The 16,891-nt window shown below is 37.9% G+C and overlaps 1 protein-coding gene across 5 annotated transcripts in view; it reads left to right on the top strand.

The window, feature by feature from the left end:
• The window catches only part of ZC3H13 (zinc finger CCCH-type containing 13), a 96,162-nt gene extending 79,607 nt beyond the window's left edge, over window positions 1-16,555 (top strand). For 2 of the 5 annotated variants that reach the window (XM_065901995.1, XM_065901994.1), the window contains exons 13-20: window positions 649-702; window positions 3,275-3,378; window positions 3,738-4,916; window positions 5,595-6,113; window positions 8,567-8,719; window positions 10,417-10,617; window positions 13,527-13,690; window positions 15,735-16,555. In XM_065901995.1, coding sequence (XP_065758067.1) covers window positions 649-702; window positions 3,275-3,378; window positions 3,738-4,916; window positions 5,595-6,113; window positions 8,567-8,719; window positions 10,417-10,617; window positions 13,527-13,690; window positions 15,735-15,905 — 2,545 coding nt within the window. In that variant the 3' untranslated portion in view covers window positions 15,906-16,555. The remainder of the gene's footprint in view (window positions 1-648; window positions 703-3,274; window positions 3,379-3,737; window positions 4,917-5,594; window positions 6,114-8,566; window positions 8,720-10,416; window positions 10,618-13,526; window positions 13,691-15,734) is intronic. The other 3 variants (XM_065901996.1, XM_065901998.1, XM_065901997.1) reach the window with 3 other exon arrangements.
• Window positions 16,556-16,891: the final 336 nt, after the last annotated feature.

Genomic DNA, 16,891 nt, shown 5'->3' with positions numbered 1-16,891 from the left:
TTTTTTTTCCCTTTTTTTCCCATTTATTTTTATTAGTTGGAGGCTAATTACTTTACAGTCTTGTAGTGGTTTTTGTCATACATTGACATGAATCAGCCATGGATTTAGATGTATTCCCCATCCCGATTCCCCCTACCACCTACCCGGGTCATTCTTTTTCCTCTCTGCGTTTTCGTGTATCTCAGCTTTATTATCTATACTTGGCATGCAACATCTTTTGAATTGTCAAGGGAAAAAGTAAGTTTTCTCATTCTTTTATTTCTATATCCAACGGATACAGTTAATAATTTTTGTTTACTGTTTGCAGCCATTTTTGATGGCACATTGGTTTATTTGACTGCTGGAGACTTGTTTTTAACAGGAATCCAACCGAACAGTGGTAGAACCAGTGGATTTGTGTCCCATCCCTTCATGTCCACTGTATAACAGTTAATAGAGTTGGCTTGTCACCAGGACATAATGCTTGTCCTGTTCCTGATAGTCCTTTATGAGTTTTGTGTACTTAGAAGTTTAGAGTCACCACCCGCAGGCTGCAGAAGCATTCATAATGTCTTAGAACTGAGGAACTTCTGGAACCACCAAAGAAGATGAGAGAGAGGTATCCTCTCTGGACTGTGGAGTTATAGTTGTTGTTGTTGTTTTGTTTAGTACGGGCTTCCCAGGTGGATCAGTGGTAAAGAACCTGCCTGCCAAGCAAGATACGTGAGTTGGATCCCTGGGTTGGGAAGATCCCCTGGAGAAGGAAATGGCAACCCACTCCAGTATTCTTGCCTGAGAAATCCCATGGATAGAGGAGCCTGGCGGGCTACAGTCCATGGCATTGCAAAGGTTACTGCAGTAAAAAGATGTGTTGTTATTATATACTGAGGGCATTTACTCATTTCTTTTCTCTCTAACTCTCACTTTTTTTTTTAATACCAAAAAATTTATTTGCTCAGGTATGTGGGAAGTCCAGGGTTAGTTTTTATTTGTTCTGATGTGATTATACTCAGATTCTCAAAGCATCAAGAATGGTATTTCTGCACTGTTTTCTTATGTATTAGTTTTAGACTTAGAAAACTTTTCCCCAAATGATGGTTAGGATGACCCCAGGGTTATACCTGTCAGCTCAGTTATAGCCTTCAGTTGAGGAGTAAACAAGAGAGCTGAGCCCAGTCACTATAGCCATGAGAATCCCAGACTCTGATTGGTCAATTTTGAGGTTTTACAGACCCTAAACCGAACATCCGAATTAAAGGCCTTTTTTTTTTTTTTAATGCCAACTAGAATAGAGGATACAGTTAAATTTGTTAAGACAAACTGAAAATCATTTATATAGCTTTAGTTTCTTTGTCCCTACTTCTAGCTCATTTGCCTCATGGTGAATACACTCTTTGATTTAGGCATTTTTCATCATTGCTGTTACGGATTTTGGTTATAGACAAACAACATACCACAGAAATGGAGGCTTCTTCCATTAGGTCTTGCCTTCCCTTCAGTCTGCAGCCGTGGTTTTCTGTAGTTCACTCTCTGGCTTCTCTCACTGCACATTAAAAAATATCTCACATTAAACATAAAATTCAGATATTACTTTTAACACATGTAGGCACAAAATATGTATTATTTCTCTTTTCTCTGGCCTCTAACTCTGTATCTTCTAAGATTAAAATTCTGAAATATTTGTTATTTATTTTTTAGTCTTATGCTTTGATTATATTTTTCATGCTTCTAATCTCAATGTACAGTAGCCAGAATTTCTTTGAGCTTGTCGTGGTTAAATATTCCAAGCATTGACAAGGGTCCCAGAAATTTAATAGTCAGCTGCTCAATAAAGTAACTTGGTATATGAGATAAATATCTTGATGTTTTCATCTATTGTCGTCTCGTTATATTGTCATGGTGGAAGTTTAAAACCACCACCGTTTATTTGGTCATGATTCTGTGGGTTTGCAGTTTGACTCAGCAGAGTGGCTCTCCTGCTGGCCTCATGTAGGATCACTCTGTTTCTCCAGTCACTCTAGCAGGTCAGCTAGGTCTGAATAACCCCAAATGACCTTCCTCACATGTCTGGCGATTGGTGCTGGTTGTTGCTTGGGGCATCTTGACCTCTTTTCCTCTAATAATCTAAACTGTTTTTGCATATGATAGTAGAAACATACCAAGAAGGCAAAAGCAGAAGCTGAAAGGCCTCTTGAGTCCTAAATCTCCAGACTTACCACAGTGTCATTTTCACCACATCCTCTTGTCATACATAGTAAGTCACTGGGTTAGCCCAGATTCAAAGGATAGGGAAATAGACTGCCTGATGATGGCAGGAGCTTTAGATAAGGAACTGTTACAAGCTTGGGCCTGTCAGTTGTCACACTACATCTGGGGCCTCATTTCCTACCTGGTTGCTCCTCTGTATAAGTGAGCCATCAAGGAGGTACCTGTGCTCATGTGCTGCAGTGTTGCTCAACTTCTGGCCATCGTATTTATAAACAGTGTTTGTTAAAAAGAAAAGAGCTGTCGGAATTCAGTGAAAATGCAGGAAAACACTAGAGTAACTTAAGTATCCAGAGATACAGAACACTAGTCATCTAAAGTTTAACTAAAGAATAAGAAATAATGAACATATGAATTATTTTATTAATTTGTCATTAAGTAGATGATTTAGTTCTAAGAGGTGTGTTAGAACCAATTTTTACTAGTGTGCCCACAACATGACAGGCACTGGGCTTATGACATAACAAATTTATTCCTCACTGGAGTTTTATGAGATGGACCCCCATTTTTCACCTATATTCAGATGAAAAAAACTAAGAATGACTTCAAAGAATTTACCTAAGATTGCATAATAAAGTAACATGACTAAAAGTTGGACTCAAGTTTTGTTTGACCCCAAAGCCAATACTAGATTTTCTCATTTGGCTTTTCAACAAAAGGTATTTCTATATCATAAAACAGTAAAACTGATGAATAAGTTTCAGTAGGGTTGAATCCTCTGCTGTGTTACCACTTTACAGTAATTAAACCTGGCGAATTTCAGTGAGTGATTCTACATGTATGGCGAAAAAAAAAGCAGAGATGGCGCCATGTATTTTAAGTCCACAATCGTTAAGTCTCAACAAATGAAGAATTTTGTTAGAGATGCTAAATAAATGCCCTTTGTATGATACAGATAGCTCTGATAGTATTGTTATCCTACAATTACATATTCTAGTTACAGTAAGAAATAATAGTTAAAAAAAAAAAACATGCTAAAGAAATCTTTTTCATCCCCTGGAATCTTATAAATTACGTTTGTCTGATTTAGGAAGCGCTATAGAAATGAAGGGAGTCCTAGCCCTCGTCAGTCACCTAAGCGCCGTCGAGAGCATTCTCCTGACAGTGACGCCTACAACAGTGGAGATGATAAAAGTAAGCAGAATCTGTGTTTTCTGTTTCTAGAGTCATAGTCATCTGTAACCATGAGACAATTCTTTTACATCAATAGGAAATGATGAATTAAGATTTAAAATTTTTATTTGCTCCGCTGCTTCTGAATATATCACATTGTGACTAAAAAAAAGTATGTGTTTGAAATATATAGTCATTTTACCACAGTGGCACTTGTCATTTCCCACTAGCTGTAGTAAAGCCATACTTTGGTTTTTACTGAAATTATTGTTATTTTTAAACCTTTAAAATGAAAAGGGAGAGACTGGTTTGTTATTTATAGGTAACATGCAATATTGTTAACATGATGAGAATCTGATGACTTTTATCTTTTTGTCTAGATGAAAAACACAGACTCTTGAGCCAGGTTGTTCGACCTCAAGAATCACGTTCTCTTAGTCCATCACACCTTACAGAAGACAGGCAGGGTAGATGGAGAGAAGATGATCGTAAACCAGAAAGAAAAGAAAGTTCAAGGCGCTATGAAGAGCTAGATTTCAAAGAGAAAGTTTCTTCTGTAGATAAGCAGAGAGAACAGACAGAAATCACAGAGAGCTCCAGAACTCGTTCACAAGACCTGACAGGACACCACCCATCCGAAGATCGAGACATTTCTGATGGAGTTCATGAGGAGAACAAGAGAAAGGCAAAGATTCAAAAGAAACCTATTAAGAGAAAGAAAGATGATGATGTTGGAATAGGGAGGGGAAACACAGAGACAGTGTCTGAAGATGGTCAAGTATTTTCACCAAAAAAAGGACAGAAGAAGAAAAGTGTTGAAAAAAAGCGTAAGAGGTCCAGAGGTGATTCTGACATCTCTGATGAAGAAACCGTGCAGCAGAGTAAGAAGAAAAGAGGCCCGAGGACTCCACCTATCACAGCCAAAGAGGAACTGGCTGACATGTCCAATGATAAGGATGGCGCTCTAGAGGACCCTCAGAAGAAAGAAGATACAGCGTTCAGTGACTGGTCTGATGAGGACGTGCCTGACCGCACGGACATGACGGAGCCAGAGCATACTGCCACTGCCGCCACCCCTGGAAGGACCCCTTCCCCATCTTCTTTCCCTCCTCCCCCGCCTCCTCTGGCTGCTTCCGCGACCACCCCTGCTGCTGCCTTCAGCACATCGACCACCACCATTTCCACCTCCGCCCTCCTCACCACCAGTACCTCTTTTACCAGTGAAGACTCCCATAGGAAGTGCCACAGAACACGAGTGGAAAAGGTAGAGGCGCCTCATGTTACTATAGAAGACGCACCACATCGCAAGCCAGTGGATCAGAAGCGGAGCAGCAGCCTCGGCAGCAATCGGAGTAATCGCAGTCACACCTCTGGCCGTCTTCGCTCTCCATCCAACGACTCTGCTCATCGAAGTGGGGATGACCAGAACGGTCGAAAGAGAGTGCTGCATAGCGGCTCAAGAGACAGAGAAAAAACCAAAAGTCTGGAAATCACAGGAGAGAGAAAATCCAGGATTGATCAGCTAAAGCGTGGAGAACCTAGTCGAAGTACTTCCTCAGGTAATAAAAACAAATTATAACCTAACCAGTGTTTCTTACATGAGTATGTTTTGTACATTTTTATGTTTTGTTCGAATTGTAATTTTAAAGTAAATGCTAAGTTGTTTATACACTGCCTTAAATTTTTCAAGGAGCTTAAAAAGCTTAGCCATCCCACCATGATGTTACCTATTATCACATTAATACCGATAGAGTAGAGGTACATTCAGTGACGTCACTCAGTTTAACATCAGTATTTTAGTAGTATATTTTGGTGGAAAGCACTTACATGTTCAGGTTCTCTATTGATGCCTAAAAATTTTAACCTTCTGGATCTGCTTCTTGCAACCAATGCTTTTTCTCTGTTGACCGGGTAAATAAGGTAGTGGGGAGGTACATAATGAAATGATCAGTTCTGTTAATGCTTACTAATGTTTACATACCTATTTCTTTAAAGATCTTTTGTGGTTATAGTGGAAATAAACAAGGAAACAAATATGCTTTTTGCATATTTGATACTACTGAAGAGTGGTGGACGTTTTTCTTTGAGATGGATTTTTTCCTTAAGATGAGTTCTTTGGATAATTTAAAACAAGTACAGAAAAAGTGAAATTGTAAGTTTTAAAAGACCTTGTGTTAAAACATCTTGTTTCTGTTTTATCATGTGTTAAGTCTTTGTATATGGTACATTGATTTTAGATCGCCAGGATTCAAGAAGCCATAGTTCCAGAAGAAGTTCTCCTGAGTCAGATCGACAGGTCCACTCAAGATCGGGGTCATTTGATAGCAGAGAGAGGCTTCAAGAGCGCGACCGTTACGAGCACGAGAGAGAGCGGGAGCGAGAAAGGAGGGACGTGCGGCAGAGAGACTGGGAGCGGGATGCCGATAAAGATTGGCCCCGGAATAGAGACCGGGACCGACTGCGGGAACGGGAGAGGGAGCGGGACAAGAGGAGAGACTTGGACAGGGAGAGGGAGAGACTACTCTCCGATGCCCTGGAAAGGGACCGGGAGAGGGACAGGGACAGGACGTTTGAGGGTTCTCAAGTAGAGTCTGTAAAACGCAGTGAAGTCAAGCTGGAGAGTGAACATGACAGAGACTTAGAAGGCGGTTCCCGAGACTCTGGAGCTTTGGATAAAGAAAGGCTGGATAAAGATCTGGGATCTGTGCAGGGATTTGAAGATACAAGTAAAGCTGAGAGGACTGAGAGTGTGGAAGGTGAGTGTCACTGCCCCATTTCTTCTCAGATCTCATAGGAAACCAGTACTTCCTTTTGAAGGGTCATCTGATATGATTATTAACTCCATCGTTTTAGGGAAAATAGATTTTATAAGGAAAAGGCCTATGATACTTAAAAATCTTGTTCCCCTCATTAGTACCTTTAAGGTAGACTTGGTTCTAATAAGCCTAAATGAGATAAAATTATAGTCATCCTTCAGTCTCTCAGTATCTGCAGGAATGGGTTCCAGAGCCTGCCATAGGTAGTAAAATCTGAGGATGCTGAGGTCCCTTATTAACACTGACTCCCAGCCCCTAGAATGAGGGACTCTGAGAAGGCCACGTACACCCTTTTACCCAGTCAGAGCCAGCTGCCACTGTGTGACCCTCCATCGTCCATCCTTCACCCCCAGCCTGCTGAACAAACTGACTCACCTCAGTGTTCTCTGGGTGGTCTCCCTCCTCAAGCCTTCTCTGAGCCTCTCTTCCCATTGCCTGACAGACCTTTTCCCTCCTATCTTTTCTATCTCAAAAGCAAGTCCCAGTTTATGCACTATTTCCTCTGAAGCTGTCTCTGCTAAAGGTGCTTAGTCTTTCAAATTGCCAAAGCACCTTGTTTATACATCTTTAATAGCATCTCTGCACCATACTGTAAACTATTTTCCGTGGTTCTCTCCCCATTATATTGTACTCCTTTGTTGGGCACCATAGGTTTTTATTTCTTTATCTTCGAGCCTTTAGCAAGGACACAATAAATAGCTGATGCATGAAAATCTGTCCTGCCTGTCTGTACCTGTCCTACGTCTTATTCTGTGGTGAATTATAGTCCAGGGTAACAATAGTGATGGCCTCCCCTGAGAATGCTCCTGGAAATTCTGCCTCCATGAACTGTCCAGTTCTGATACCAGTGCTTATGTACCCTTCCCACTTCAAGCCCCCAAGAAACTTCTGGGATGCTTAGTACATGAGCAGTAATATTTTACATTCCTTTTATTTGCTGTATTGTAGCACTAGTCCCAGAATAAAGTTGTTCACATTCTTTTAAAACTATAAACATCCTTGTATCTTTTGGTTATTTGGTTACATATATTTTAGTACACCAAACTGTTAACATATTTTTTTCTACTTGACAAAAACGTTTCTACCTCAGTGGTCATCACATTCATTTTTATCTAAAATTTGAATTTCAGTAGCATCAATTTGTGAGCCATAGTACTGTTGGAGGTACAACCTTGGGGTATAATTGAATGTAATTTGAACTAATCATTATAATCACTCGCCTGTGATTGAAATTTGTGCCCTTCATCCCTAAAATATACCATTCATTGGTTGTGACCGTGGATAATGTGGCATGGAGATTTAGAAGTGAAATGAAAAACTTTACACACTTAAAGTAGGACAATGACTTTGATAAGCTTGAAAAGTTAGAAATCCTTTTATTTGCATTTATGTTTAGATGTAATTTGTATAATGAAGTTGTTAAATTGTTTATTAGTGAATTGGTGGGGGCATGAGATTTAATAGAGTAGAAAATTATTAGAATGACTAGAAACATCCCATAGTTTATTTGCTGCAAGGTTATATCTATAAAGGATACTGTTGCATTTTGAAACCTAGTGTGGTAAACTCAATAAAGTATATGGATAGAACCTGCTTAGAAATCTTAAATGTACTGTGTAGTACTATGATAATTCAAGTTTACAAGTAACTCACCAAGAGACAAAGCTTTAGCATAAGTAGTTGAGACAAGTTGGTAAATAAAGAAATGGAAGATACACTAGTGGTTACTAACAAAAATACTTTAAAATTATATTACAGCAATCTTTTTAAATTGCATATATTAATTAAAGGAAAACATTGGAATAGGGAAGATGAATTGGGAGATTGGTGGCGGAGGGGGATGGGGATTAATGGCACTTAAATTTCTACCTCACCACTGTAGAGTTCTTCATATCATGAATAAAATATTATGAGCTAAGATTTAAACTTCATATTAATTCTAGTAATTAGTTTGCAAGCTTTTTAAAATTGAATATATTTTGATAAAGAAATTAATGCATCCTTTTGAAATTAGTGGATTTCTCTGAACTAGTTTTTTTTTTTTTTTTTTTTTTTTTAAATTATTTTATTAGTTGGAGGCATCTGAACTAGTTTTATTATAAAAAGTTAACTAGTACTAATCTGTTAGTGGTAGATTTCTCATATTTTAATTGTAATCTTAACCTATTTCGATATTGCTGTCCATACTGTGCTCTTGTCATTAAAACTAAATTTAATTCATTTTTAAGTTTTCTTTTGGAATTATCAAGTGTTTTGAATAATTAAGAAATGTAGTTTTAAATTAAAAATGCTTCCCAATTTTTTTAGTGTGCCCAGCCTCTCCTCTTTGGTTTCACTTAGATGTCCCTTTCCCTTAATGCTCTCTTTAGCATGAAATTAATTTTTCTGTTTAGCAGGAGATGACGAATCCAAGCTAGATGATGCGCATTCATTGGGATCTGGTGCTGGAGAAGGATACGAGCCAATTAGTGATGATGAACTAGATGAAATTCTGGCAGGTGATGCTGAAAAGCGGGAGGACCAACAGGATGAGGAGAAGATGCCAGGTAATCATTGTAGCGGTGGTTGAACATAAAAGGTAGTTAATTATGATATTGAGGTATTCTTTGTTCCCTTTCATGCTGTAAGAATTGATAAAACACAGAATCTTCCCAGTTGTGTTTTAATTAACATTGAAAGGCCAGTAAAGCAAAAATTATAGTTATTATGCTCTGTTCATTTTTAAATAGACATTGCCTATAAATTGAAAAGGGCAGTATCTAAAATAGCACAATTGTAAGATTTCCTTTCCAGAGTTTGATTCCTATTGCAGGACCTGGAATTTAAAACAGATGGTAGGTATATGGTACAGAGCTTCACAACTATGTTCCACAAACTGTTGAAATGACCATTCAGAAACTTAAAAACTTGAGGTTGTATTTGAACACTGTTTCTATACTTCTCTTGATTTTCTAAATTCAGTAATATTTTCACTTGTAGTGAAATATTCACTTATAGTAAGCCAGAGCTTACTCCAGTGACTATGCCATGAATCAGCAACCTTTATTGTTCTTGTTGAATCATCCCAATTAGTCTAATTATTACTAACAATTTATCATAGTAAGGGCTTTTGGGTATGTAGAATATTGAATCTTTATTTTGACTTAATTTGCTCTTGTATTTTACAATTTTTTATACTAATGTATAATGTATGTATGTTATCTTTATTATTATCGGCTATTAGGTGTTTCTGAATAGAACATTATTTTGTTAATTTCCTAAACTGTTCCTTGTCAGCGGATAGATTATTCTCAATTTTAATTCTAGCCACTGCCTGATTCTTAAAGTTGTTTCATAATGAATTATTTTTTTAAAAAGTAGTGTCTGTGTGTTTGTCTGTTTGTGCATGTACACATGGAAATTAAATACATTCCTAGATTTAATGAACCCTTGGACGATTCTGATACCAAGTTTCAAAGTGTCAGACATAGTCTTAGTGAAATAGTGGAATTCTTTCATTGAGACGCTCTGAAGCAATTTAAAGGCATTATTTGTAGAAATGGGTTTGCTCAGGGGCTTGTTTGCTTGCTTTTTGTTTGTTTTGGATTTTTCTTTATTGAAGTATAATTGACATAAATTACATTAATTTCAGGTGCACAACATAGTGATTAGACATTTGTATATACGTTGCAACATGATCACCACATTGTCTAGTTACCTTGACATGGTGTCATCTACCGCCATGCAAAGTTACACATTTTTTTTCCTTGTGATGAGAACTTTTCATACTTTCTGGCAACTTTTAATGTTGGAATACAATGTTGTTGACTAGAGTCACCACACTGTACATTGCATTGCCATGATTTATTTATCCTTGCAAGTTTGTACCTCTTGATACCCATACCCTTCAACCATTTTGTCTAACCTTCAGATCCCTCCCCCTCTGGAAACCACCAATCTCTGTATCTATGAGTTTGGATTTCTTTTTGTTTGTTTGATTCTTTTAGATTCCACATGTAAAAGAAATGTGGATGGGTGGGAGCACTTGCCTAAGACCTCTTTACTATTTTCCTTTGGTGAGGAAGTTTATTTGTAAAATTTCTTAGATTCTAAATACTAGTTTTTATAGAAAATCTTTTAAGAATATGCCTTTTATTATTTAAATTACTTATTGTTTGCTTTCTTGTGTCTTTCAATCTGTATTTCTCGCTGGATAACAGGAATGATATTTCTTGGTGTAAGAAAATTCTATAACTTTTTGTAGATCCGCTAGATGTGATAGACGTGGATTGGTCTGGTCTTATGCCAAAGCATCCAAAAGAACCCCGAGAGCCTGGGGCCGCGCTCTTAAAATTCACACCTGGAGCTGTTATGCTGCGAGTTGGCATTTCTAAAAAGTTGGCTGGTCCTGAGCTCTTTACGAAAGTCAAAGAAACATGTCAGAGACTTTTAGAAAAGCCCAAAGGTAATTCCATCCCAATTTTAAGTGTGTAATATCTAATATAAATATGAAGATGCCTTTGAAAAGGATTCTGTTCTGTTCTTATGTAGCAGTTATAAGAATTTTTTTTAAAGGATCATTTATTTTCATTATTTAATCCTCATGGTCAAAGTTTGTTTTGAGAGAAATTTAAACCTACAGATGAGTTGTAAACATAGCGCAGTGATCTTTCTGCATCAGAATTACATTTTTAACAGGTAAGTGTGATAGCGCTCGGTGGTTTGCCCAGGGCTAAATGAAATAGATCTCAGGAAAGTGAACTTAGATATTTTTCATATCTAGGCAGATTGATAATCTTGGCAGTGCTTTCCCCTGGGAAATGGAGAATTTTGCTCTAATGCAAATGTTTAGGTTGAGCCTTTTACAAAGTGCTTAAGAACTCAGTCTGTGAACCAGATGGCCTGGATTCCAGTAGGTACACCACTTACTAGCTATGGTTAATCTATATGTTACTGACACCATCTGCAAACTGGGAGTTATACCACCAAGCCACCTGATTGTTAGGAGGAGCAAAAGCGTTATCACAAGTAAAACACTTAGAATAGTTTCTGACATGCAGTGATGCCTAGTAAATATTACTACTGCTATTTAGTTTGAAAATATTTTATCACATTGATTTTAGACAGTGAAAACAGCTACAGCTTTTTATTATTCCAGAACATTTTTAGTTTGTTGATTTTTTTTTTTTTTTTTTTTCTCCTGTTATTTGAAACCTACTTCACTGTGTTTTGGCAGCTTATTGGGCTTCCCTGGTAGCTCAGCTGGTAAAGAATCCACCTGCAATGCAGGAGACCCCAATTTGATTCCTGGGCTGGGAAGTTCCCCTGGAGAAGGGATAGGCTACCCACTCCAGTATTCTTGGGCTTCCCTGGTGGTTCAGATGGTAAAGAATCCCTAGGTGCAGGAAACCTAGGTTCAGTCCCTGGGTTGGGAATATCCCCTGTGTTTTGGCAGCTCATTAATACTTTATTAATGGGGAAGAGGAATGTGAAAAGGGTAGGAGGTAAAAGGTGAAAGCAGTAAGATTATTTAATGTTTTGTCATGTTCATGAGGTGAAAAAGTTTGAGGTAAAAGTATTGAGCTTTTTACTAATATAAAATTGAAAAAGTTTGTTTTATGTTTCATGAATACATGTTCTCTCTTCAGCTATTAGCATAAGCAGTAACTCTCTTGATTTTAATATGGCCCAATATACATACTGTGTGTGTAATAATCCGACAAGTGTCTTAAGTTCTTGTCCTATTCTTTCTCCCTTGTTTGATTGGCTCTGTGATCTTAAGCATGTAACTCCTGTGGGCATAAAATGATGTAATGAAACCCCTAAGGTCTTACCTGCAGCTATTTGCTTCTGTGACTTTTGTTAATGGCATTTCAGATTAAAATCTGTTGCATAGTTAGCAAAATCAGACTATAGTTTGTCCCTGACTAATGATCACTTAAGCAATGAAAATATATACTGTGAAGAGGGATTTGATTTTTCCTTAGCAAGTAGTCCAGGCTTCCCTGGTGGCTCAGACAGTAAAGAATCTGCCTGCAATGTGGGAGACCTGGGTTGGATCCCTGGGTCAAGAAGATCCCCTGGAGGAGGAAATGGCACCCCACTCCAGTATGCTTGCCTGGAAAATCCCATGGGCAGAGGAGCCTGATGGGCTGCAGTCCATGGGGTCTCAAAGAGTTGGACACGACTGAATGACTAACACTTTACCAGGTAGTCCTGTTTTTTGGTGATGAGATAGCTTTATTAGAGAACTAATATATGATACTGAATAGAAGCTCTCTAAGGAATAGGACTTTATTTGCTGCTATATCCAGTGTCTGATGATCTGTACTACCAATTTTGCCATTGCCTTGAATAGGACCTGACACATAGTATTTGATAAATATTTGTGAAATAACTGTTCTTACTCTCTTCAATTATTGACTGGTCCTGTTTTCTAAATTTTTCTTTCCTTTTTGTCTATTTTTAACAGATTTTCTCCTCACCTTGCAGGCTCTAACTTAAAGTGATTTTAATTTGATACATTGTCCCAGGTTTTTACAGTGACCAAATATTGGATAAAATCTGTAGATCATCTAACACCTAATCACTTTCCCAACAGAGTTTTGAGGGGACCACACAGTAGTCACATGATTATGGCAAGATTCAAATGTAGTAAAGTCCTGAACCTAGAACTTTGAGTAGTTGACAGTAAGCAATATATTGAATTTGACTTTACTAATTAATGAACTTTTCTTCTCATAGTAACCCATGTCTAAATTCTCTCTCCCCATTTTGCTTTTCTTATATCTTAAAAAGTGACTATCAGAATATTTATTTTTGTTTGATCCTAGTGGCAAGACTGGGCTTCCCTGGTGGCTCAGTGGTAAAGAATCTGCCTGCAATTCAGGAGACTCAGGTTTGATCCCTGGGTCAGGAAGATCCCCTGGAAGAAGGCATTGACAAGCCACTCCAGTATTCTTACCTGGAGAATCCCCATGGACAGAGGAGCCTGGAGGGCTGCAATCCATGGGCTCGGTCGCACAGAGTTGGACACGAGAGCAGCAGCAACAGCAAAGCTACGTGTTGGCGTTCTCTCACAGAGTACATGTGGTGTTTAATATACAAAATAATCTTCACCAGTGTTGGTGAGTCGCTCAGTCGTGTCCGACTCTCTGCGACCCCATGGACTGTAGCCCTCCAGGCGATCTTCCTGACCCAGGGATTGAACCCAGGTCTCCCACATTGTAGGCAGACGCTTTACTGTCTGAGCCACCAGGGAAGTCAGTGTTGGTGACTTCGATAATATGTAGATTTTGTGGAATATTCATCCAAGTAGTTGTTAACATTTCTGTTTTCAGAAACCTTAATGTGTTTTTTTTTTTTTTTTGAAAGATGTAGACAGTCTCTTTGAACATGAACTCGGGGCTCTCAACATGGCTGCATTACTACGAAAAGAGGAAAGAGCAAATCTGCTTAGTAATCTTGGACCGTGTTGTAAAGCATTATGCTTCAGACGGGATTCTGCAATCCGGAAGCAGCTTGTTAAAAACGAGAAGGTACTGTTACTTCCTTAGAAAAATCAGAAAGTGTTGAGTCATATGTACATATTTTTCATTTGATTGCTTTGCAGTGAGGTTGAGGTCTCATAATCTGTTTTTATGAGTTGGTTTCCCAGTCATGTACACATCTAAAAGAAAGAATTTTATTAGAATTTATAATACCTTTTATTTTAATACTATTGAAGAACATTTCTTTTGAATAGCAAATTGTTACTGAGGCTTAAAGAAAATTTAAAATACTCTGTTCCTATGAAATACTTCTCATTTGCAAAGTTTCTTTAGGTAATAAAATATACTAGAAATTTATTTAAATTGAAGCTCAAGGAAAAACATTTCCCAGATACAGAGTGGTAAGGAGATTTTATTACTATATAGAGTATGTTTATATATATAGTGTTTATGAAAATATACCAAGTTGAAGAGAGAAAATAAATATAGGTGATTACATGTAAGCATTTACTTGAGAAGAATAAAGGGATTTGAAACCCAGCTATTTTCTGTTTGGTTCAGGTAAGGAACCCCAGTGGAGAGGCTGTATGGTTTGCAGTGTCATCAGACTCCTGCTCCCTTTTTATAAAAATACTTTGTAACATTTCCTGGTCCCTTCTCTAATGTGCCATAGTACCCTTCAAAAATTATGATACCCAAAAACACCCCTGCAAATGTCTCACTGAGAACCATCATTCAGAAGCTTGTAAATCCTTCCAGTTGAGGGCAGACCATGAACATGACATTATTAAAGTTCTGTTATGGTTTGGCTGTTATATCATTGGTTATAAGGGGTTAGAGTTGGAAATATGGTGGAGTATAGAGGGAAAACAAAGGAAGGTTTTTTTTTTTTTTGAATGATGAAATTTCTATCCTCTGATTGTGGTCATGGTTTCTTAACTATAAACATGAGTTTAAAACTCATAGAACTGTATACATAAAAAGCCAGTTTTACTGTAGCACAACTTAAAAAAAAAACTTTTTGTAATGCAAATGTGACCAAGGCATCATTGTTCCTTTAAGGATTCTAGAAGAGAAATAGCAGAGTGCTGGAAATAGCAAATCTTACCTTATTTCATTATGCATGGGTTGCTGCTGCTTCTAAGTCACTTCAGTCGTGTCCGACTCTGTGCAACCCCATGGACTGCAGCCCACCAGGCTCCTCTGTCCATGGGATTTTCCAGGCAAGAGTACTGGAGTGGGGTGCCATTGCCTTCTCCGTTATGCATAGTTGGAGGATGTTTAACAAAATTTTACGACAGTAATTTTCAAAACTTCTAAGATAGCTTTAGGTTCCAATAGTAGAGATCTCCCTCTTAGAACAAAGGAGGTGATAGTTTCTCAGTAGATTGCACGGATCAGCTGTCTTCTGGAGAATTTGTTCAGTTCTAGAGCCTGCATCTTATGGCACATTAGTAGACCAGTAAGGAGTATGGAATGTTCGGTGCCCTGTGAAAGTAAGATTGGACTAGTGTGTAACTTCATGTAAGATTTTATTTCAACATGTGTAAGAAATCATACTGCTTAACAATATAATGTGCCATGTGTTTTTTGTTTTGTCATTGGAAATGATGAAGTGAAAACTACTTGATTACCTGTCAGGGATTATCAAGAAGATTCCTACCTTAAGCGAGAAGTTAGACTAGGCACCCTCTAAAGATTGCTTTCTTTTCCTTGAGTTGGAAAACAGCATTTCTTAATTTTGCTTTTAAATATCCAATACAGCCCATGTGGCACTATTGGTAAAGAACTTGCCTGCCAATGCAGGAGATGTTTGATCCCTGGGTTGGGAATCAAACCCAACCCTGGAGGAGGGCATGGCAGCCCACTCCAGTATGCTTCCCTGGAGAATCCCATGGACAGAGGTGCCTGGCAGGCTACAGTCCATGGGGTCACAAAGAGTCTGACACGACTAAAGCAACTTAGCATGTATGCACAGCTAATTTAATACCTATCTCAAACTGAGTTTTCTTATAACTGATTTTTGTTAGCAGTCAAACCTGTCTTTTCTACTGTGACCTAATCTACATCTTTAAACGTTTTCTCCAAATAGGGCACCGTAAAACAAGCTTATACAAATGCTCCAATGGTAGACAATGAACTGTTACGACTGAGTCTTCGATTATTTAAGCGAAAGACCATGTGCCAAGCCCCAGGACCTGAAAAGACTGAAGATAATAAACTTTCACAGTCCAGTATCCAACAGGAATTGTGTGTGTCTTAAGACTGAAGTCCAAGTACATTTTTGGTACTATTTCCCTTCAGCAGTGTGTATTCTTTTTCAGAGTTCTGTGGTTTGACAAGCATTATTAATGACGAAGACAGAAAAGACTTACCAGCCATGCTAAAATAGTGATGAACTTTTGATAAAGTTTAAAGACACTAGTTTGATGAGCTGAAGATTTTACATAAATTTTTACACAGTCCAAAATAATGTGAAAGCATCTAGATTGAGTTGTTTATTCTGTACCTTTTGGTAAAACTGAAGCTTTTGAAAACGGTCGTCCTTACGCTTCTAGCCTACACAGATATTTTTATGAAATGGAGCCAGAGCCACTGACTTACATACTGGATCATCCTTACAGAAACTGCGATTTTCTCCAGAAGCAGTGTGTTCACTGAATGCGCACACACCATGCACCACGGTGATGCACAGGACACAGAGGGGTGCTGCTGTGTGTACGCCGGCCTCCTGCAGGAGCAAGCCACAATCCTGTTTTCTCTAATTCTAGCAGAACTACTTAATGACTCTTCGGTTTTTTAAAATATATGTGCATTGTTACAATGTATATTGGATATATTTCGATCCTCAATGGTTTTGTTTATCAGAGATTGTCAACTATTTTTATTTTTAATAAACGTACCTTCCCTTTCCTTGTTCTAGATTTACTTTGTTCATTAATCTTATTCCTGTTGTTCAAAAATGTTTGTTATCAACATTACATGTTTCGTACTTCAGATATTTTACTGCTCGAGTTATTGGACAGCTGTAAATAATGTGATAAGAGTTGAGGATGTACTTTAAGTATAGCTCAGTAATACTTGAAACAAACCATACTATTCAGAACTGTAATCTTTGATTAAATTAACCCGCCTCTAACCTATAATATATAAAACAATTTTTATAAGTTACAGTATATCTGTTTTATTTTGTATGTACATATTTAACTCATGAAGTGGACTCTTAGAAGTATCTCAAATGGACTCCAA

This window comes from Muntiacus reevesi, chromosome 11, assembly GCF_963930625.1.
Source record: "Muntiacus reevesi chromosome 11, mMunRee1.1, whole genome shotgun sequence".
Classification (NCBI taxonomy): Eukaryota; Metazoa; Chordata; class Mammalia; order Artiodactyla; family Cervidae; genus Muntiacus; species Muntiacus reevesi.
This window is presented reverse-complemented; position numbering and strand designations above follow the sequence as displayed.